Source organism: Grampus griseus (assembly GCF_964374135.1).
Source record: "Grampus griseus genome assembly, chromosome: X".
Taxonomy (NCBI): domain Eukaryota; kingdom Metazoa; phylum Chordata; class Mammalia; order Artiodactyla; family Delphinidae; genus Grampus; species Grampus griseus.
This window is the reverse complement of record NC_138999.1, coordinates 16,544,542-16,568,351: the sequence shown is the minus strand read 5'-3', so window position 1 is coordinate 16,568,351 and position 23,810 is coordinate 16,544,542. Positions and strand designations below refer to the sequence as shown.

The 23,810-nt window shown below is 44.4% G+C and overlaps 2 protein-coding genes across 7 annotated transcripts in view; both read left to right on the top strand.

Moving 5' to 3' along the window:
- Nucleotides 1-2,950: 2,950 nt before the first annotated feature.
- The window catches only part of SH3KBP1 (SH3 domain containing kinase binding protein 1), a gene marked incomplete at its 5' end in the record, with an annotated part of 295,684 nt that continues 274,824 nt past the window's right edge, over nucleotides 2,951-23,810 (top strand). For 3 of the 6 annotated variants that reach the window (XM_082681424.1, XM_082681423.1, XM_082681421.1), the window contains one exon: nucleotides 2,953-3,052. Of the gene's footprint in view, nucleotides 3,053-23,810 lie in introns of all 6 variants that reach the window. The other 3 variants (XM_082681426.1, XM_082681425.1, XM_082681427.1) reach the window with 2 other exon arrangements.
- Nucleotides 20,500-21,374, top strand: LOC309839717 (emerin-like; the record flags this gene model as incomplete). Its single annotated transcript, XM_082681620.1, has 1 exon — nucleotides 20,500-21,374. One exon carries the CDS (start codon nucleotides 20,500-20,502, stop codon nucleotides 21,271-21,273), a length of 774 nt encoding a protein of 257 aa, XP_082537746.1. The 3' UTR covers nucleotides 21,274-21,374.

The window sequence follows — 23,810 nt, the reverse complement described above, 5'->3', positions numbered from 1 at the left end:
TTTAGACATTGGTGAAAAATGGACATTTGTCTTCATGGCTCAGGTACATAGTTTTGAATATCTTGCTAAACCCAATAGTTCCATATTATAATTAGATAACTTAAACACCTATATCAAGGGTGGGAGAAAACCCATATTACAAATTATCTTGATAACTCAGAGTGTTTTGTGCTGATTGGCTTGTCCTCGTGTTCACCCCCCAACATGGCTGACAAAGAGTTCCCACCCAGGGGCTGAAGTGGCAGCTCCACCATTTTCTTGTTGACTTGGTCGTGTGTTGAGTATTATCTACAACCCCTACTTTCTTTACCCAAATCTTCTCAAGTCTCTCATCCATTTAGTGAGGGTGATTTTAGTTAAAAGGGGTAATAGTCATAAAGAGGCTCTACCAAGAGGCCTCCCAGAACTGCAGGGTGCCCCATGGAGCTGAAAGCTGGCCCTGGCAGCCGCCCTTGTCTAGGGGCACAGCTGTCCCTCAGGCTGCTCCGTGCCCTCCGAGCACCCCTGACTGCCTGACCTAGAGGCTGGATGAAGGAGCTGGTGTCATTCTGCAACTGGAGCGTTAGAGAAGTTGAATGTTTCTCTTTTTAAAATGAAAACAAAATGAATAGATGTTTTCTTTTTCATCTTGTTCACTAATTCCTGAAGTGAGTGCATCCCAGTTTGGAGGGCACTGGCTCAGAAAATAAGCTTAACTGCTTTGCTAAGCTTCAGGTTCTTTAATTGGGAAGGTGGGCATCATAATACTGTGAGGATTAAGTGAGATAATGCAGGAAAAGTGTCTGGCACATAAACAGTGGTTACTGTAATCTCCATTCCGATAGCAAAGCTTCAATAGATCCATGTCTAGGTAATTTGAAGAAAGCTGCTTTTTAATCGACCTGGTTCTGATTGTTATGATGACTCATTTTACCTGCTGGGGTGAGAATATGATACAAGAAAATTGGAGTGTTTCTGCCTTTGTACTTGTCAGGAACCAGGAGAAATCTGAAAAGGTTGCCTTGTTTATGCTCTTATGCTTCTCCTTTCTGTTGATAAGTGATGAAAATGGTTCACAACTCAACTTCAGCCTGGGCAGATTTCTGACAGCAGAGTCAGCCAGCTAATTTTGGAATGCAAAACTAATCTCGGAAAGCAAATTCTGCTTTGAGTTGCTTATGAACTGTCTGGGTTAGCTGACATTATAAGTGGACAAGGTGAGCACACCAGTCTGGGTGGGCGGGGTCGTTTGATCTGGAAACACTTTGAGAGTGTATCCCTAATGGATATGCAAAGTGCATTTGACAAGGAGCCCCTCACCTACCAACCTTCTTCCTGGAAAACCTACCCCAATATATTGAATTTGTAAAAGTCACTTGTGCTTTCTTTGTCTCCTGTTGGAGAAATCTTTTTTTATATATACATTTATTTATTTTTTATGTTTGGCTGTGTTGGGTCTTCGTTGCTGCATGCGGGCTTTCTCTGGTTGCGGCGAGCCGGGGCTACTCTTCATTGCGGTGCGTGGGCTTCTCATTGTGGCGGCTTCTCTTGTTGCGGAGCGCGGGCTCTAGGCACGCAGGCTTCAGTAGTTGCAGCACGTGGGCTCAGTAGTTGTGGTATGCGAGCTCTAGAGTGCAGACCCAGTAGTTGTGGCGCACGGGCTTAGTTGCTCCGTGGCATGTGGGATCTTCCCAGACCAGGGCTCAAACCCGTGTCGCCTGCATTGGCAGGCAGATTCTTAACCACTGTGCCACCAAAGCCCCATTGGAGAAATCTTTGCCGAACCCAAGATCACTAAGATTTTCTCGTATGCTTTCTTACAAAAATGTTGCAGTTTTAGCTCTTACATTCAGGCGTATGATCCATTTTGAGTTCATTTTTGCATATGTGTTCTTTATAGAGCTCACTTATCTTTTCCACTTCCATTCTTTTACTGTAATTTCTAAGTTGCTAATTCGCTGCTTGGGGTTACACCTAATTTTCACTACCCTTGTATTTATTCATTCTCCCTTTGTCTATCCGTCCGTCTGTCCATCCATTCATTCATTCATATTAAGCTGCAAATACAAAAGGAAAAGGACAGGAGATCGACTGAGGTGGGCATGAGGCGAGGCCCAAAGACACATGAGTTGTTTAATCCATGTATAGATAAACTAACCAGCCTCTGGATTGGTTGGCTCTGCTAATTTGCATCGGTACCAGAAGACCCGTCTGCCTCATCTGTTGCCTCCACCTATTACCAAGTATACAAAATCACCGTGGATTGGGAGAACAGTTTAAAATGGTATTGCTGCCTAAGAAGCCATCTGTTGTGAAGGCAGTTGTGCCCGCAGATGTGAGCGGTCTGAGTTGTTGGTTGGGCTGGCGGGGCCCTCTGTTATCGGCTGTGTTCACACGAGTTGTTGCTGAGAGGCGGGCATTATCTCTGTAGGGTGGGAATGATCATCACCCACATTTTGCACAACTGAGGCCCAGAGAGGTTAGCATCACGTAGTCTTGGTGAAGGAGAGGGCATCTGAGAGCCGAACCTGCACCTGTAGTTATCTGCCACCTCTGCACTTGGGGAAATGTTGCTGGACTCCGTCTGGGGGCGGGGTGGTGCACAAGTGTTGTTGGCCTTCTGTCATTGTGTGGTTTCCCCTCTGAAGCCCCTGCTGGCCCTGAGACCTGTAGGCCACTCTGCCTGTGCCTGACCGCAGACCAGCACTTTGTGGTTTCTGTGCTACAGGCCTCAGGTTAACCGAAGTCGGGCAACCGTGTGTGGCCCTGTTATTTTAAGTATTGGTAGAGGGGAAGCCCCTTGAATATGACTTTCCTGGCCTTCCAGGGCTGCTGGGCTTTGGACTTCTCCAACATCTGATCTAAAGTGCTGTTTTGTTTTGTTCTTGTTTTTGTTTGGTCCCTGTTCCTTCCAGTGGAGGCCATAGTGGAGTTTGACTACCAGGCCCAGCACGACGATGAGCTGACGATCACCGTGGGTGAGATCATCACCAACATCAGGAAGGAGGATGGAGGCTGGTGGGAGGGACAGATCAATGGCAGGAGAGGTTTGTTCCCTGACAACTTTGTAAGAGTGAGTACAAAGCGAAACCCTTTTCCTGTCTCCTGTGTGGGTTCTACTGCCCAAAGCTGTGGCGGCACTTGAGGAGGAATTTCATGGGACTCTTTAAGAGCTTGACCTCTTGTATGCTGTCAAGAGGAGCACGTATAGCTTTGCCCTTCATATCGGGGGATACTTGTTTTGAAATCACTTTCTTAAGGCCCGGAATGTTCTCTTTCCAAACTGTGTATCACTTAGAAAATGCTGGAAAAATGTCAAGCTTGTCAAATTGTTTTATTTGTGGACTTTTTTTATGCTTTGATAGTTTCAAAGACTCTTGCCCTTTACCATTCCATTCAAAATGGAGGTGAAACTCAGTTTTGACCACTTAAATCAAGTAGCAGTCAAACTAAATGCAGAATTCCAATTATGCCATGTTTCTAGCTTTGTATCATATTGCTTTCTTGATAGGAGCAGTATTATTTTCTTTTTCCCCTTCATGGCCATGAAGCATTGAGTAAAATCTGTTTTTTCAGTAAGGTTTTGAAAATTATGCTCTTTGCAGAAGGGTTAATTACAAAAAATGTAACTCAGTCGTGTTAAGAAATTTCATACCACACAGTTGTAAATAATAGTGGGAATTAGGTTAAAAAAAGGGGGGGGGGCGGGAAATCACCTGCAGGCTGATCCCAGAGGGAAATACCAAGTGGGTCTAAAAAGTCCCTGGACTGTATCCTTCCTGCCCAGCGCTGGGCCAGATGGGCCTGTTCTTGGTGGGGAGAGCTGTGTGCAGGAATCCCCGGGGCCCCTGCTGTAGTTCCGGTGGCACCAGACCATGCCTGAGACCTGGGGCCATAGGGGGCAGGTGGTGTAGGGGACGCTGGGCCCAGAGAAGCAGGTGCCCCCCTTAAAGAGCCGTGTGGGCTACGTGGGAGGGTTTTATGGAAGGGGGTTGTTGAGGAAGAACAGTGATATGCTCCAGGCTTTACCCCCTGGGCCCTCTACCGGTACCCCGCCCCCAGTCTAGAACAAATAGAAAGCCAGTTTCATCTTTCTTCAGGATCTTGCCTCAGAGGATCCTGCTAACTTTTTCCTTGTCCTTTCTTCTTGGTGTGCAGAAAGCTGGGGAGAGTTTTGTGGGTTACATGCTGATAAACCTTGCTTTCTGTGAACAGTCGTGGGAGGATAGACATTTTTTCTTGGACTACAGTTGAACCTGGCAGCCCTCTCTCTCCCATTTTAAGAGGAGGAAAGTCTCACATCTGGGTCCCCTTGGGTTGAGTCTACTGATGTGTAAATGAGGGTGAATCCTTTTGCCCTTCCAAACAAAATCCCCAATTTGGGGACAAGGACCATCCTTGAAGTTCAGCCAAATTCTGGGTTGGAAGGGGGACTTTTCTGGATAAAAGAGGCAAAGCTTTCAGTGAAGATGAAGGAGGAAGTAGTGAGAGGGGAGGACCGTGGGAAGGAGAAGGGACTCCAACTCCAGTTTAGAAGGTGGGCCCCGCTTTGGAAGCCTTTAATGTGTCCTGTTGGCTTATTCCAAACCACAAATCCACAGCCTCTGAAACCTCGAGGTTGGCCTTTGCTCAGGGCCGGGGCACCATAAGCGTTTGTGGAGGCCAGGGCAGGGAGGGCAACGCGGGAAGAGCCCCGGGAGCACCGGGGAACAGGAGCTCGTCACTGTGACCAGGGCGGGGTGATGTGCTTCACCGCCAGGACCTCTATCCAGCCCGCTCCATTCGCTCGGCCTTGGGCTGGGCCAGCGTGGGCCACGGCAGCGGATCCTGCCCCACGGTGGCCCACGCGCTTTGTCTCAAGGGGAGGCTGGTGGGAGATGGCGGGAGGGAGGGAGGCCAGCAAGGTCAGGGGTTATCCCGCCGGCTCCCCGCTCTAGGCTTGCCTGGGTCTGGCTGTGTCCCTCTGCCAGATGGTGGCTGCTCCCATCAAGTCCCTTTCTTCTATACGTTCCTTTCCCCTCATCCCGGCAGGCCTGGGGCTCCCTTGTCTCTAGCCCTCAGCTGCCTCCCCGGAGCGTCTCTCTACCTCACCTACTTTGTAAAAGCCTCTTTATTAATCCCACCTCAGATTACCTAACTCGAGTGTGCCATCTGGGTTTCTCCCCCTCCCGAACCCGACTGCCTCATCAGGCTAGTCTGAGGATTAGAGGAGACAGTGCGTGGAAATCACTTAGCATGTGGCCGGCCACCTTCCGAGTGTGCCGCTGTCTCTGTGGTGAAGGAAGGGACCCTCTCCCCTGGCCTGGAAGCCCCTGCCCTTGCCTAACACTTGTCTCACCTCGGCTAGAGCACCTCCAGGGCGGGGAAGTCTCATGCTTGGGAGGTGCTTGGTCCACCTGGGCCAGAAAGGATGTGGCAGGACCGGCTGGGGCTGTACCACTTGTGGCTGTTAGACTTGGCAGAAAAAGAAACTTCTCTTCTTTCGGATGGCTGAGTCTATCTTCAAGTCTTCACCCACTGGGAATGTTTTAGGCCTATTATTGAAAATCCAGTAGGTGGAGGCCGTAGGGTTTAACAATAAAGAACACTGCCATAGAGAGTTCTAGAAGCTGAAAATACATCTTTAGGTACTAATAATCATATTGGCATAAGTTCACAGTTTTGGAAGTGGGTTTACACATGCCTTATTTGGCTTAAGAATCATCTGTCCCCAGACTGAATTGGGTAATCTTGTGGCATCCCGTTGTTTATTTGTGTACCTTTATGCCAGTGTTACCGCTGTCAGAGAGCTTACCTTAAGCATTTTCTTGATTCATTTATCGGATCCTTAAACAGTGTCCCAAATGAACCTGATCCCCTAAAGTTTGGGGATTCAGTACCCACCCGCAACTCTGTATTGTCTCAATTTCTCAAAGGAAAAATACCAGGCAGTCCGGCCATCCCATCGTTAAGAAGACGCCTGGGCTTTGCCAGCTCTGGGGCTGAAATTTGTTGGCACCCGTAAATGTACCTAACCAGGCCCCGTGGCTTTTTGGGTTTGTTCCTCTTTTTCTTTTATTTAGTTAGTTATTATTTAATTTATTTACTGTACATGTAGAAGAAGAATCTTTTAAAATCCCTCTTCCCTTTCTTCTCTATACCTCTCTCTCATCCACTTCTTTTAGAATACATTTTTCTTTATCCCTCCTCCTTTAAAAAATTTATTCATTTTCAGGTGCGATTTACATAGAGTAAAATGTTGAAGTCATAATTGTATGGCTTGATAATTTTTTTAATGTAAGTGCGTGCCTCTGTAAGCATCATCCAGATCAATTTTATTTCTATCCCTCTAGAAAGTTCCATCATGCCTTTTCCCAGTCATTCCCCCTCTCATAGGTAATCTGTCATCATAGGTTAGTTTTGCCTGTACTGGAGCTTCATGTAAATGGAATCATACAATATGTGCTCTTTTATATATGGCTACTTTTGCACAACAGAATGTTGTTGTGTATAGCAGTACTTTGTTCTTGCTGTATAGTATCCCATTTTATGAATAAACTGTAATTTGTTTATCTACTCTCCTGTGGAAGGACACTTGGGTTGTTTCCAGTTTGGGTATTTTATGGAGACAGGCACTCATTTCTCTTGTGTATATACGTGTAGGAGTGGAATTACTGCCCTCCCTCACTTTCAACATATATGTTTTTCTCTGTTTACATATGTGGCTCTGTGGAGGAGGGGTGTCCCACCTGTGCTGGGGCCTCATTTGTGCCTGAATGTGCTGGTCTTTGCATGGTTGACCTTTTGAGTATGACCGCTGAGGGGTCCTTAAGCACAGAACTCAATGTCCCAGGGATCATTTGATTGTTGGGCCCATGAACTATCAAAGGCTCATTCTTAGATTGTTAAAAACATGCCAGTAGAGAGCATGTGTCAAAGTTTTATTGAACTCATCTAATGAGAGAACTAGCATAATAACAAAACTGATTCAGTGAGGATGTGAGGAACTGATTAAAAAGTCCATGGAAAGAGGAATGTTCAAAGAAGATCAAAATGAAAACAACATTGTAAATTCAACTATACTTCAATAAAATTTTTAAAAAAAGGACAAAGAAGATCAAAATGGGTTCATGTCTTAGAGGACAGTAAAGTCTTAACCTCTGGGGTTATCATCTCTACCAGAAAAGAAAAAGAGGCTATGGCGTACCTTATTGTTTTTCTACATGTTATCCTCGGACTTTTATAGAGTTGTAAAATGTCCTAATAAAGTGTTGGTTAAGTCAGGTTATGTTTTCAGAGGGAATCAGATGACCCTTCGTGGTGCGGGGGGCACACTTATTAGAAAATGGATCAGCATGATGTTAAAAGTTCACACGATGATCATTTTTGGCTTCATTTCCAAGTTTTGGGTATTTTTTTTCTGTATAGACCACAATAGAGCATAATATGGGATATAATAGTAGGAGTCACTAGGATGAAATCCTCAAAGTCATTCATTTAAAAAAAAAATGGCTGCCCTCCTGAGACCTGAAACTACCACCTAGAACAGAAGGACAGCCACCAATGAGAGGCAGATGTGGGCTCTTTCACAGGGGTTCATTTTCCCCATGTTGGATTCACTGACCAGTGTCCCCCTTTCAGAACCTTACCTCAGAGGCAGACAACAGTGGCCATGAGTCCAGCAAAGGATTTATTAGCAGCCTTTTCCTGAGTTCTCCTGACATGTATCCACAGACAGACAAAGGAATTTCAAAAGGCAGAGGCCTTGAACCCATGGCTTGGGCCGCCATGCACGGGTCTGCCTGCTTTGGGGGGCGACCTTTGGTGAGGGGCAGCGGGACCCAGGCTCTTGAGTAGAAAGCAGGAAACTGCAGCAGGGGTTAAAAGAATGTGCTTGTTGATCTTTAAGTCGCTCTGTGCGCATAACACTAGCATGCGCCGCAGCCACAGGCCCCTTTGTCGAAGGCCGAGGTGTGTTTACTTGTAGTTGCAGGTCTTCTGCTGAGTGTAACAGTTTTCAGCTGTTTCCTATTGCCTCAGCTTTCATCTGCTAGGTGTTTTAGATCTCTCTCTGGCGTATCCAGAGCCTTTTTTGTATTTGTGTAAAGTGGCTGGTGAAAATGGTCATATTTTTCATCGATGAGGTGGAAGGTGAGGCTTTTGCCTATTTGCACCAGTCTGAGACAAAGCTCACGCTTACTTTGCTTGTCTTGATTTCAGAAAGAATCACAAATTTACTTCAGCAAGTGGCATAACAGAGAGATTTCCAAGTTGCTATTCTATACTCAGAGACCCTGAAGTGGATCTCTTGGATCCCATTTCACTTTGCTTTTTCACCCCAAGGGCCACTGATTTTGTGAAGTGTATGGGATATTGTCTTCAAGGTACTTGTGTCTCTTGGAAAGGCGGCGCGAGTTTTCCAGGCGTGTTTCATAGTGTGCGCAGCCTCGTCCTGCGCACGACTCTCGTGGTGATGTGCTCGGGGGTGGGGATCAAGCCGAACTCCTCAGGGAGCGTTTACCGGGCTGCGACGTGCTGGCACCAGAGGCTGTGAGCACAAATGAGACGCCTGAAAAGGAACAAGGTATCATTACGAATGTAACTTCTTCCACAGGAGGACAGTGTTAGCTCCTGTGACCTGGCCTTTGGTCACACTTTACTCTGGGGCGCACATGTTAGACATTGTTCTGCAAATATGGTCCTGATTAAAATGCCACTTGTGAGGGTTTTGACTGGATTCATTAGGCAGCTCTGTTGGAACACGCTAAGTGAACCTACAGTTATCTTTTGGCCCTGATTGTTGTGTTACTTTATGGAATAATAATGACAACATTCTGGCTGCCTGGCTTTGTATGCATTATGTATAATCTGCTCGTGTCTGTCTGTGTACAAGGACTAAAATTTGTTGAACACTTAACGCCAGGCAGGAGTGAGCCTAAGCCCTTCACATGCTTTATCTCATTAAATCCTTTACACCCGTCTATGGCATAGATACCATTTTTTTTTATCACGCCCATTTTTTAGAAGAGATAACTGAGGCATCTTAAGGTTAAAAGACTTACAAGCTATGAGGAGCAGAGAACTTTGGAACTTGAGCAGACTGGCGCCAGACCCTGAGCTCAAGCAGGCAGCATTATCTGGGTGTCCAAATTGTCCTGATGGGGTTAAGCCCCTCACCATTATTACCCGCTGCATCCTGCCTTCCCCAAGTGTCCTGTCAATATTTTGCACATTTGTACCACTTGGAGAGAAGTCTCTCAGTTACTCTGCTAGTCTTTTTTTTTTTTTTTTAACTTTTATTTACTTTTACTTTTGGCTGCGTTGGGTCTTCATTTCTACACACGGGCTTTCTCTAGTTGCGGCGAGCGGGGGCTACTCTTCGTTGCAGTGTGCAGGCTTCTCATTGCGGTGGCTTCTCTTGTGGAGCATGGGCTCAGCAGTTGTGGCACGCCAGCTCTAGAGTGCAGACTCAGTACTTGTGGCATGCGGGCTTAGTTGCTCCGTAGCATGTAGGATCTTCCCGGACCAGGGCTCAAACTCGTGTCCCCTGCATTGGCAGGCGGATTCTTAACTACTGCGCCACCGGGGAAGCCCCTGCTAGTCTTGAGTTAGTAAAAAATTACGAAGTTACTTTACAAGTGGCATCAAGTAGAGATTTCCAGGTTGCTATTCTATATTCAGAATCATGGTTGTGAACTTGTTTTCTGCATTTTAAAGGATTCTCTTCAGAAATCAGGTATTTCAACTCAAAAGAGCAATCTTTGCCTGGATTTATGGGCTGGTGCTGTTTTTCCTATGAATTCTGAAAGCAAGTCAGTTCGGGAAAATATTTCATTTTACTCATTTGTAAGGAGGCTTGTTATTTTGTGGTGTTTAGGGTATGCTTTTCAGAAGGATCTTGGTTGTCTTTTCTTAGAGTGGTAAATAATCCAGTTGTGTGACTATCTAGTTGTTCCCCATCCGTGGGGCCCTTGCAAACAACCAATTCCAACTCGAATTATTCTTTAAACTTTCAATATATAGTTTTCTTTTAGGGAACAAAATCTTAAAATTAACAACTGGAGCCTGTTAGATGCTGTTATAAAAAATGGTACTCAGGCTTCCCTGGTGGCGCAGTGGTTGAGAGTCCACCTGCTGATGCAGTGGACACGGGTTCGTGCCCCGGTCCGGGAAGATCCCACATGCCGCGGAGCGGCTAGGCCGGTGAGCCATGGCCGCTGAGCCTGCGCTTCTGGAGCCTGTGCTCCGCAACGGGAGAGGCCACAGCAGTGAGAGGGCTGCGTACCGAAAAAAAAAAAAAAAAAAGGTACTCCAGGAAGGGTCCGGAGTAATTAAAGACAAGTGTGTTGCCAATAAAAGCCACACCAGTTGGCTGATTCCTCAGGCTTTGTCACTTGCAATGCAGGAAGTGTGTGTGTGTGTGTGTGTGTGTGTGTGTGTCTGTGTGGAGGGGTGTCTTGTGACTCAGGGAGAGTGGTCCCCTGACCGAGTTGATCTTGCTGATTATGCATAATGGAGTTTTATTTTCTTAATGACCGGATTATCGAATCTGAGCTTAGAAAGGGACTTGGGAATCATGTGTTTCAACCCCCAGCTTTCTAACAGGTCAAAATCTAAACCATGTAAGATGTTGCTGTGATCATTACTGGACACTTAAACTTGTATAGTGTGGCTGTCCCACAGGGGACCCTAAACCAGTGAGTCTCCAGTCTGGCCCTGCTCCAGGCACACTGCATCGTCAGAAGTTTGGAGTAGGGGCAGGAGTTGGTGTAGGGGCCTTGGAATATTTTTAAAAATTCATGTGACTTGCTGCTTGATGAAGCTTGGGCACTCCTTTTGTACAATGGGACTGATGGGCAGTGTCATCCTCTTTAATATCTTTTCTCAAGCACATGGCTTGGTAGCCTGTGACCTGTAGTTCTACATTTGAAAATATTATGTTATTTCTAAAGTATGTTTATGAATATATAAGGAAACATAATCATGCTAGAAATTGTAAAAACAAATGTGTACCACAAATACAAAAACAACGTACCAATATGTAAACAATGCTCTATGTGAGTCCGTTAGAATTAATACATGCTGATTGCAGATACTCTGGATTAACTAAACACTGGACTAAACGCTGCCTTCTACCCAGTGGTAGTGAGGTGGGCAGAATTTCTAGCAATGGTCCCCAAGATTCCACTCCTTGAATCCCCAGAACCTGTGAATGTGATGAGCTATCATTCCAGTAATTGTGTTATGTTATATGGTGCAGTTGACTTTACAAAAGAGAGATATTCAGGGGGGCTTAATCATAGCACGTGAGCCATTAAAAGAAGAGAAATTTCTCTGCCTAGTGGCAGAAGAGGAAGTCAGAGAGATTGAAACTGTGAGGAGGACTTGTGGCTTTGAAGATGGAGTGGTCATGTGAGAAGGCATACAGGCAACTTTATTGGAGCAGAGAGCAAACCTTGGCTAGCAGCCAGCAAGGAAATGGAGACCTCAGACCTCCTGCTTCAAAAATTGGATTCTGCCAACAACCTGAGTGAGCTTGGAAGTGGATTGTCCTCCCAAGCCTCTAGATAAGAGTCCAGCCTGGTTGTGTGTGGCTTAAAATACAGATAGCAAACTGTATCTGGGGCAGTTTGCTCCTTCCCTACTGGCATATTGTCAGTGGAGACCAAATGGGAAGTCTGGACTCTCACCCTCTGCCCTGGGCTCAGCAGTAGTAAGTGGTCCCCCTCACCCTCTCCACTAGATAGTGGGGAAGATGTTGCGGAGGAGGGAGCTGGAGAAAGGGATTCATTAAACCCATGTAGGAAATCTTGAGCAAAATCCTGACCAACACGTACATGAATCTGACCAGAATTAATGTGCCAAAAAGTTTGAGAAAATAAACTACAGTGTGAAATGCCACCCAAGTTTTCAGAGTGACCTCTAGGTAACACAAATGAAGAAGACCAGAATAGCCTTGCAAGGGCTCTAGAAACTAAACTGTCATGGCATCACAGCCCACAAAAGTAGCCCAGGATCTATATGCTTAATCTAAATAGGGTCAGTGCCTGCTAAATTTAAATAGGATCCAGAGTCTTATAACATAATAGCTCAAATGCCCAGGATACAGTAAAAAAAAAAAATCACCTGTCATACCAAGAACCAGGAAAATTGGAACTTAAATGAGAAGGCAATCAACAGATACCAACACTGGGAAGACTCAGATGTTGGAACTGTCTGACAAAAGCAGCCATCAGAAAAATGCTTTAATGAGCAATTACAAACACTATTGAAACAAACAAATAATTAGAAAATCTCAGCAAAAATTAGAGGTATTAAAAAAATGGAAATTATAGAACTGAAAAATAAATCACCATATTAAGTTCACTGGATGAGCTTAATAATAGAGATGACAGAGGAAAGAATCAATGAAGTTGAAGACAGATCAATAAAATTTACCCTGTCTATCTGTTGTCCAGACAACAGATGGAAACTAGTCTAAAAAAAAACAATGAACAGAGCCTCAGAGACCTTTGGTACAATAACATTAGGTCTAACATTTGTGTCACTGGAGTCCCAGAAGGAGAAGAGAAGACTATAGAAATAAAAAGCATTCGAAGAAATTATGGGTGAAAACTCTCCAAATTGGGCAAAAGGGATAAACCATCAGAATCAAGAAGCTGAGCAAAACCCAAACAGGATAAACCCAAAGAAATCTATGCCAAGACACATAATAATCAAACTTCTCAAAACTTCTTTGTCTTTAGACAAAGAAAAAACAGAGAGTGAGAAACAATGTTTTACCCATAGCAGCAGAATGATTTGAATGACAGTGGATTTCTAATATGAAATCATGGAGTCTAGAAGGAAGCGCACAGCATTTTCAAGTGCTGAACAAAAAGAACGTTCCACTCTGAGTTCTACATCTGGTGAAAATATCCTTCAGGAATAAAGAGAAAATAAAAACACTCTCAGACGAAGGAAAACAAAGAAAATTTGTCAACAGCAGACCCACCCTTAAATAATGGCTAAAGAAAGTTCTCTAAACAGAAAAGTAAATGATAACAGGAGGAGGCCTGGAACTCCAGAAAGAAAACAAAACAAAACAAAACAAAAACAGTGGATGGGTAAAAATAGAAGTACGTTTAATAGGCTGTTTTTATCCTCATTAGCTTTTAAAATTATGTTTAATGGTTGAAGCATAAGTTATAATATCTGGTGTGATGTCAATATATGTAGAGATACTATATGAGAAAATTATGTTTAAAAAGTGGGGAGAGGGGACTTCCCTGGTGGTCCAGTGGTTAAGACTCTGTGCTCCCAATGCAGAGGGCCCGGGTTTGATCCCTGGTCAGGGAACTAGATGGCGCAACTGGGAGCCTGCCGCAGCTAAGGCCTGGCGCAGCCAAATAAATAATTAAGACCTGGCGCAGCCAAATAAATAAATATTTTTTTAAAAGAATATTAAAAAGTGGGGAGAGAGGGACTTCCCTGGTCACACAGTGGTTAAGAATCCACCTGCCAATGCAGGGGACACGGGTTCAAGCCCTGGTCTGGGAAGATCCCACATGCTGCGGAGCAACTAAGCCCGTGTACCACAACTACTGAGCCTGCCTGCTGCAGCTACTGAAGCCCACGTGCCTAGAGCCTGTGCTCCGCAACAAGAGAAGCCACCGCGGTGAGAAGCCCATGCACCGCAACAAAGAGTAGCCCCCGCTTGCCACAGCTAGAGAAAGCCTGCGTGCAGCAACGAAGACCCAAATGGAAGTAAGGTTTCTACACTTCACTTGAAATGGGAAAGCATTGATACCAGTAGTCTCTGGTAAGTTCCATATGTATATTGTAATAACCGAAAAAAAAAACCCAAACCACTAAAAAACTAAAAACCAATAAAAAACTATACAATGAGATATACTCAAAACGTCTATAGATAAATGTACAAGTAACTCACAGGAAGGCAAGAAAAAGGGGAAAGAGGAATGATAAACAGGAAACAAAGAGAAAACAAATAATACAATGGCACACCTAAGCCCTAACATCAATAATTACTTTAAGTGTAAATGGTCTAAATATACCAATTGATAGAGATAACAGAATGGATAAAAAATGTGACTTAACCATGTGCTGTTTACAAGAAACTCACTTTAAATATATTGCTATAGGTGCATTAAAAGTAAAAGGGTGGAAAAAGGTATACCATGTAAAAATTAATTTTAAAAAAAGCAGGAATGGCTATGTATAATATCAGATGAAGTAGACTAGAGAGCAAAGAAAATTACCTGAGACAAAGAGGGACATTACACAATGATGAAAATGTCATTACACTAAGAAAACACAACAATCCTAAATATGTATGAACCAAACAACAGAGCTGCAAAGTACATGAAGCAAAAACGGATAGACCTGAAAGACAGACACATCCACAATAATAATAGTTGGGAACTTCAGCATCTCTCTCTCAGCATTTGAAAGAACTACTAAATAAGGTATCAGCAAGGATATAGAAGAACTGAACAGCATTATCAACCAAGCAGTTCTAATTAATATTTATAGAACACTCCACTCAAAAAAGAGCCTAAAACACATCTTTTTCAAGTACTCATGAAACATTTACCAAGTTAGACCATACCCTGGGTCATAAAACTGACCTCAGTTTATTTAAAGGAGTGGAAATAATACAGAGTATGTTCTCTGACCATAATGTAATCAAACTAGAAGCCGACAACAGAAAGATACCAGGAAGATCTCCAAACACTTGGAAATCAAATAACACACTTCTGAATAATTCATAAGTCAAAGGGGAAGTCTCAAAGCAAATTTTTAAAAATACATCAAGGTGAATGAAAATGAAAACACAGCATATTAAAGTTTATGGGACACAGCTAAGGTAGTGCTGAGAGGAAATTTTATAGCACTAAATATTTAAGTCAGCATGGAGGAAAGATCTGAAATCAGTAATCTAAGTTCCTACCTCAAGAAACTAGAAAGAGAAAAGATCCCCTGCCCCCACCAAAGCAAGCAGAAGAAAGGAAATAATGAAGATAAGAGCAGGAATCATTGAAGTTGAACACAGAAAATCAACAGAGAAAATCAGTGAAAAAGCTGGTTCTTTAAAAAGATCAGTAAAATGGTTAAATCTTTAAGATGACTGAAAAAGATAAAAAAGAAGATATAAATTGCAATATTAAGAATAAAACAGGGGTTACCACTACAGATCCTGCAGCTATTAAAAAGACAGTAAGAGAATACCACAAAGAATTCTATACACATACATTTGACAATTTAGATGAAATGGACCAATTTCTTGAATATCACAAACTACCAAAACTCATCCAAGATGAAATAGGTAATCTCAGTAGTCCTATAACTGTTAAAGAAATTGAATTCATAATTTAAAAGCTTCCAAAAAAGAAATCTCCAAGACTAGAAGGTTTCTTTGGAGATTTCCACTAAACATTTAAAGAACAGGCACCAATTCTACATAATCTCTTCCAGAAAATACAAGAGGAGAGAATGCCTTCTTGTTCATTTTATGAGGCCATTACAACTTGATACCAAAACCAGACAGACAGTATGAAAACCCAACAAACCAATATCCCTCAAGAGCATAGACACAAAAATCCTCAGCAAAGTACTAGGAAGACAAATCCAGCAACATATAAGAAGAATTATGTACTATGACCAAGTGAGGTTTATTCTAGGTATGGAAGGCTGCTTCATTGTTTGAAAATCAATGAATGTAATCCACCATATCACCAGACTATAGGAGGAAAAAATAATCACATAATCCTATCAATTGATGCAAAAAAATCATTTGACAAAATTCAACACCGATTCATGATAAAAACTCTTAGCAAAGTAGGAATATAGGGGAATTTCCCCAGCTCGATAAAGAGCATCTACAGTTAACATCATGCTAAAAGTGGTGAAAGACTGAATGCTTCCCCCGCCCCCGGAACAGGAACAAGGCAAGGATGTCTGTTCTCACTAGTCTTATTCAGCACAGTACTGGAGGTCCTGGTCAGCACAATGCTGAGAAAAGAAATATATGGCATACGAATTGGAAAGGAAGAATAAAACTGTCCCTGTTTGCAGATGACATGATTCTCTATGTAGGAAATCCCAAAAATCTACAAAATAACTCCTGGAACTAATAAGTAAATTCAGCAAGATCACAGGATACAAGGTCCACACACAAAAATTATTTCTCTGTCCTAGAAATGAACACATGGAAACACAAATTAAAAGCACAATACCATTTATAATCAATCCTAAAACAATTGAAATACTTAGGTATAAATCTAACAAAACATGGACATGATGTGTGTGCTGAAGCTACAGAATGTTGATGAAGGTATTCACAGGCGATCGAGATAAATGGATAGGCAGATACCATGTTCGTGAATTGGAAAAGTCAACAAGGTAAAGATGTTCGTTCTCCCCAAATCTATAGGTTTACTGTAGTTCCTGTCAAAGTCCCAGTAAAGTGTTTTTTTGTAGACTAGCTTATTTTTCAATTTATATGGAAAATCAAAGGAATTAGAATAGGTAAAACAAGTTTGAAAAAGAAGAACAAAGTAGAAGGCGTCTATTCGATTTTATGACTTACTTTAATAGCTAAAGTAATTAAGACAGTGTGGTATTGGTGGAGGGATAGACACCGAGGTCAATGGAACAGAATAGAGAACCCAGAAATAGACCCACACAAATAGGTCCAGCTGATCTTTGACAAAGGTACAAGAGCAATCCAATAAAACAAAGAGTCTTTTCATCTAATGGTACTGGGTCAGTTGAACAGTCAGAGGCAAAACTGAACCTCTACCTAAACCTTATACCTTATAAAAATTATCTCAAAATGGATCATAGATTTAATTGTAAAACATAAAACTATAAAAGTTTGAGAATTAAACACAAGAGAAAATCTTTAGGACCTAGGCCTAGGTGAAGAGTTCTTAGACATCACACCAAAAGGACATTAAAGAAAAAAAAATCAGTCAGATTTCTTCTGTCAGAAGAAATTAAAAACTTCTGTGAAAAACCCTGTGAAGAGGATGAGAAGACAGGTTACAGACTCAGAGAAAATATTTGCTAACCACATGTCTGACAAAGGACTTGTATTCAGAATGAATCAAGGACTCTCAAAATGCAATAGTAAGCAGTCAAAAAATCCGATTAAAAATGGTTAAAAGATGTGAACAGCCATTTCACTGAAGAGGATATACAGATGGCAAATAAGCACGTGGAAAGATGTTCAACATCATTAGCCATTAGAGAAATGAAAATTAAAATCACAATGAGATAGTACTATGTATTCTAATATCTATTAGAATGAGCACTAGAATGGCTGAAACAAAAAAATAGTAGTAATGCCAAATGCTGGCAAGGGTATAGAGAAACTGGTTCTCTCAGACGCTGCTGGTGGGAATGTAAAAGGGTTCACCCAGTCTGGAAGATAGTCTAGCAGCTTCTTATAAAACTAACTTTGCACTTGCCACGTGACCCAGCAGTTGTATTCTTGGACATGCATCCCAGAGAAATAAAAATTTATGTCTGCACAAAAACCTGTACCGGAATGTTCGTGGCAGCTTTATTTATAATAGCCCCGAATTGGAAGCAATTTGAATGTCCTTCAGTGGGTGAATGGTTAAACACACTCCATTGTTATACAGCAGAAACTAACACAACATTGTAAAGCAATTATACTCCAATAAAGATGTTAAAAACAAAAAACACACTCCAGTCCATCCATTCAATGGAATACTACTCAGCAATAAAAAGGAATGAATACAGGCACCAACTTGGATGATTCACAAGGGCATTGTGCTTTGGGAATAAAGCCAATCTCAAATGTTATATACTATATGATTCCATTTATATTACATTTTCTAAATGACAAAATTACAGAGTTGGAGAACAGATTACTGATTGCTGTGGAACAGTGACAGGGCGGGGAGAGGACTGGTGGAACTATAAAAGGGTAGCACAAGGGAGTTACTTTGTGGAGATGGAACAGTTCTGTATCTTGATTGTGATGGTGGTTACGCAAATCTATACGTTGGATCAAATTGCATAGAGTTACACACACACACACACACACACACACACACAGTTTTTGCATCAGGGCATGCAAAAACTGATGAGGGCTGAGTAAGAGGCATAGTGTAGTTATCAGTATTATACCCATGTCAGTTTCTTCCTTTTGCTATTGTACTCTAATCATATAAGATACCATCACTGGAGGAAGCTGGGTGAAGGGTTCATGGGACTCTGTGCACTATTTTTGTAAGTTCCTGTGAGTAAATAATTATTTCAAAATAAAAAGTTAAAAAAATAATGCCACTGGGTTTCACCTTTGGTTGTACCTAAGCATCCACTGAGGAGCTTTATAAAATCCCGACATCCGGGCTGTACCCCAGACCCACCTGTATCTCTGCTCGTGAGTCCCAGCATTGGTATGTTTTAGGATTCCTAACTCTTGTTCTTGTTTTCCATTAAATTAAAAACAAACAAACAGGGACTTCCCTGGTGGTCCAGTGGTTAAGGCTTCGCCTTCCTATGCAGGGGGTGAGGGTTCCATCCCTGGTTGGGGAGCTAAGATCCCACATGCCTCGCGGCCAAAAAACCAAAAAACATAAAATGGAAGCAATATTGTAACAAATTCAATAAAGACTTTAAAAATGGTCCACATTAAAAAAAAACCTTTAAATAAAAGCAAACAACCAACCACTTTCCCATCCTCTTTTCCTTACGCCATAGTTCTCCAGCCTGTCCTGGGTGTTCCAGTCATCTCTCCCGTGGTCAGATTCTGTCATCTGCATTGTGCTGTGTTGGGCATGGCTGGGATTTAGGGGAGCCCCGCCCACTGTGCAGGTACAGGGAGGTGTCACCATTTGACCTGTCTGTGGTTGGCCTGGAGAGCGGCAGAGCCAATGAGAGAAGCAGAACGGGAGGAGAGAAGAGTGGAGGAGGAAAGAAGTGGGTGCAGGCGAGAGGAGGTGGAGGGCCTTGGAGACAGTGTTGATGAAAGGGCCTGGGTGTAGGACACCGCCTGGCACGTCTCCTGGGGCAGGCTCATCCTGGGACTGCTCTGACGGCCGTCCTGCTTTTGCCTCACGTTGAGGCTCCAGTGATGATCCTGAAATACAAATCTGATCACATTCCTTTCCCCAGGCACTGCACATACTTTAAAGATCCTTCCTTGGCCTTTCCCTTGGTTTAAGCTGGAGACTAAACTCTTGAACGTGGTCAGCCCATGGGCTGCCGACCCCCACCTTTCTTTCTGGCCTCGTCTCCCACCTCCCCTCCCTGCACCCCATTAATGCCTTCTCTGCCTGGGAAACCATCCTCAACCTCCTGACTCTTATAAACACCCGTTTTCTGTGAGTCTTTGTGGTGCGATATTTCTCTCCTCAGTAGCACTTGTCACCCTTGGGATTTAAAATCTGTTTTTGTGGCTATTTGACGATGTCCCTCTTCCCTATGGCCTCTGTGCAGCATTGTGTCCTCGGTGCCTGGCGCACAGCAGTGCTTTTCCATATTTGTTGAATGGGTGACTATCTTTGTTGCTTGTTTCCCCACACTTGTGGTTATTGGCACCGTTGGAAACTTAGCCCTTACTCTTTGCACGGTAGTGGCAGTGGCCACTTAAATAACCCGTGGTCTTAAGCTGTGACTTCCAGAAGCGATATGGCCCGAGGATTGCCAAAGGAACTGATCCTCCTGGCCCCTGGGAAATGCAGCTGGGTCAAGTTCAGTGGTGGAGCTAGCAGTCGATTTGAAGATGGCATGATGAGCAGCGGTCTCAGGCTTCCATGTTGAATTGATGCTTATGTTCTTTGTTTTTTTACCAGCTTAGAGTTCATTGCCTGCTGACAAGATACCACATAGCCTTAAATTTGGGGGCTATAAGGATGTACGCAGTAATATAGAAAATACGTATGCTGTGAGTGAAAATGCAGGGTACATAATTGTATATGTAGCATGTTACACAAACTACCGAACAGTGTGTATAGGGGGAAAAATGCTAAAATGTTAATAGTAGGGGTTTTGGTTTCTTTATTTCTCAGATTTTTAAAAGTTTATTTAAAATGGAAAAGTATGTATTTTGATCTGTTTACTTCTCCTCAGGGATTGAGGTGCATTCATCCTTCAGCTTCTTGTGATTGGGGTAGCTCCCAGGTGTATGTTACTTTTTCTAAATTGTTGTTTTTTAAATCCCCCTAGTCTTCCAAGAGAATATCAGGTTAATGAAAGCAGCAAATGAGCTGGGTTAATGGACCCCTCGCTATGTAACTTGGTTTGAGTTTTTATCGGGTCTGTAGGTATCTGAGTGTGCAGTGATAAAGCATCTTTACTGACAGGGCGCGGGGCCCGCAGGGGCCGCGGTTGGACGCGATTGTGACGCAGGCGTGACGCGGGCGATTGTGACGCAGGCGTGACGCGGGCGGGCGTAGCCGCTCCCGAGGCGCTCGCGCTGCTCCTGTCGCGCTCTGAGGCAGTCGTAGCTCCGCCCGTAACACCAGGCCCGGGCCACCCCCAGGCCTCTGCTGCCCGCTGGCCGCCATGGACGACTACGCGGCCCTGTCAGACACCGAGCTGGCTGCCTTGCTGCGCCAGTACAACATCCCACACGGGCCCATCGTCGGTTCCAATCGGAAGTTCTACGAAAAGAAAATCTTCGAGTATGAGACCCAGAGGTGGAGGCTCTCGCCCTCTAGCTCATCGTCCTCCTCTTTGTCCCGTCGGTCCTCGGACTTAGATTCAGCGTCCGTGGACTCGGATGTGTACGATCTGCCCAAGAGAGAGGACGCCTTACTTTACCAGAGCAAGAGCTATAATCGTGACTACTGTGAGGAGAATTACTTGACCACCACGACTTACGGGGAGCCTGAGTCTGCGGGCACATCCGAGGGCTTCCGCCAGCCCTCGGCTTCGCTCCGTGGTGCTGACACCTTTCAGCACCAGGGTCGCAATGATGGTCTTTTCTCTTCTGAAGAGGAGGGCAACGATAGGGAACGCCACGTGTATGGCCGGGACAGTGCCTACCAGAGCATCGCACACTACCGCCCAGCTTCCAACATCTCCAGAAGCTCCCTGGGCCTGTCCCGTTACCCCAGCTACTCCTCCACCTCTGCCGTGTCCTCGCCTTCATCTCCTCTTTCGTGGCTCGACCGCCGTGCCATCCGGCCAGAAGAGTGGGCCCCTGAGGCTGCAGAAGAGTGGGTCCCTGAGGCTGATCTGGGCGAGGATCACGAGCTCCCACTTTGGAGCGACCTGCTTCAAGTTCTGATATTTACTCTAATTTTGTATCTTCTCTATCGCTGCTTGCTGGCCTAGGATAGCGACCCCTTCCGGGCGGAGCCCTAATGCTCTGGCTTTGTGGCTTGGGGCCAGCTGATATTTGAAGTCCTACGTGACTGCCTTAGCAGTGTTTTCTGGGGGAGGGGGGTTGGGGCTTATTATTGCATGTTCTAGCTTGGGGGTGCTGGGACAGGGGCAGTGTAGCAAACACTGCCTTCCCCGGCCTTGTGCTGTCAGGGAGGCAGCAGGCCTGGGCCTCTGCAGCATGGTGGGCCTGGACAGGTGTTCCTCTGGAGCCTCCTGGCCCTACTTGCCTCTGACCCTTAGGGCCTAGGAGGGCAAGAGCCTTCTCCTGGAGAGAAGAACATGGGTGTCATCATTGCATGCCTCCTATTCATTCACCTCATTGGGGGGGATTAACCAAAGGCCACCCTGACATTTCCACAGGCAATAAAAAGACCGTTCACTTAAAGAAAAAAAAGAAAGCATCTTTATTTTATCACAGATGGTGACTCAGAGCGCTGGTTTTGGGGTCAGAGAGCTGAGCTCTCCCACCTTGGGCAAGTTATTTAAGCTTTCTGAGTTTCTTTCATTCATTTATAAAATGTTTATTTTGTGTTTGCTGTGTTATAGGCACCAGGGAAGACACTGAACAAATCAGACAAAAATCCTTGCTCTTGTGTGACTTACATATAATGAATAAGTTATATAGTATTTGGAGGGAAAAAAAAGCAGGGGAGGGGGAATATGAATGTTGGGAATGGGATTGCAGTTTGTGATAGGGAGGCCAGCAAAGGCCTCACTGAAAAGGTAACCTTTAAGTCAGGAGTTGAGGAAGTGAGCAGGGGAGCCCTGTGGGGATCTGTGGGAGAGCCTTTCAGGCAGAGGCAATAAATAGCACATGCAAAGGCTCTGAGGAGGGAAAGTCCCTGGTGCATTGGAGAAACAACAGAGACCACTGTGCTGGAGAGGAGACAACCAGGGAAGAGCAGCAGGGGATGGGCTTAGAGGTCACGGGGCCACTGTAAGCCCTGGGACTCTGAGTGAGATGGGAAGTTTTCACGGCAGCAGTGGAGTGATTTGGCCGGGGATGCTCTCACTGGTTCCTTCTGGCTGCAGTGTTGAGAACAGACTGCAAGGGGCAAGGGTGGAATCAGGGAGGGCAGTTTGGAGGCCAATGCAGGAATCCAGGGGAGACCAGTGGAGAAGTGGTCAGATTCTGGATACTTCTGAAGTTAGAGCCCCCAGGATTTGCTGAGAAGGCTGGATGTGTATTGTGAGAGAGGGAGAGAGGAGAGAAGGGTGACCCTAAGGTTTTTGTACTGAGCCCTGGCAAGCAGTTTGAGGAGGTGAGTCTGGATTTCAAGGGGCAGGGCCAGGCTAGAGATAGGAATTTGGGGGTCCTTCAAAGATCAAGATCACCAGGGGCGAGAGTGTGGTCAGAGGCGAGAGGAGTCTTGGGTCCTCCAGTGTTGAAAGTGAAACCAGAATTGAGACTTGACAGGGAGTGGTCAGAAGGGGAGGAGAAGAGCCAGGCAAGTGAATGTTCTGGAAGGTAGGAGGAGAAGGTGCTTCAGGTCAGGGGGAGAGAGTGGTCACTTGGGCCCGGGCCCTCTCCGCAGGTGGCTCCCAGCGTGGGGCATGAACGGCAAGGGGGGTTCTGGGTGGGGGGAGGTGGCTGGGCCCAGATCGCTGCCCATGGCGAGCAGTGGAGCAGCCTCGGATGGTTCCTCTGCCTCTGACGCAGCTGCTGCTTCTTTTTTTTTATAATTTTTCTTTTGGCCGTGCTGCGCGGCATGCAGGATCTTAGTTTCCCAACCAGGGATCGAACCCACGCCCCCTGCAGTGGAAGCAAGGAGTCTTAACCACTAGACGGCCAGGGCAGTTCCTGAAGCAGCTTCGTCATCTGTGAAAGGAGACAGTACTCAGATCCTGGTAGAGTTTTTGTAAGGGCTGCAGTTATTTTCTCACATGCCAGGTACTGGGGAGCTCTGGGAACACAAGGATGAATAAATAATAATGTATGTTAAGTCCAGCTACACATTATGAATATTGTTATTAATAATGATGAGCACCTGGCATAAGGGGAGCTCAGGGTAGGGGCTTTCCCCCCCACCCTTCCAGAATGAGTCCAGGTTTGGGCATATAAATGAAAATTGCTACTATGCTTAACCGCAAAATATAACACTCTCCTATTATGTTCATGCATTTAAGTACAGAATGTCTCTAAGGTTTTAAAAAATGTGATCGGTAGTACTGGAGCTCTTAAATCATATTGTAAGAGTTAGAATTGAAAAAAAAAGTTAGGTTCACATGCCCGCCAAATGTACGAATTCTTCAGGCTGATAAATTTCGAGGTGAAAAAAAAGTTGGCGTCTCCAAAAACAGGGAGCAGAACATTCCAAGTTTATAGCACAAAGTAAATTTGATGCATTGTATAAAATCTTTATTTAAGGAGCCCTTAAGGAATGTATACCATCTTCCAAAGTTTATTGAAGAACATGAAATGGAATCATTGGTAGTTGTTTAAAATAAAAATGGTAATTTTTAGAATAAAAGTTTTCATATGTGAA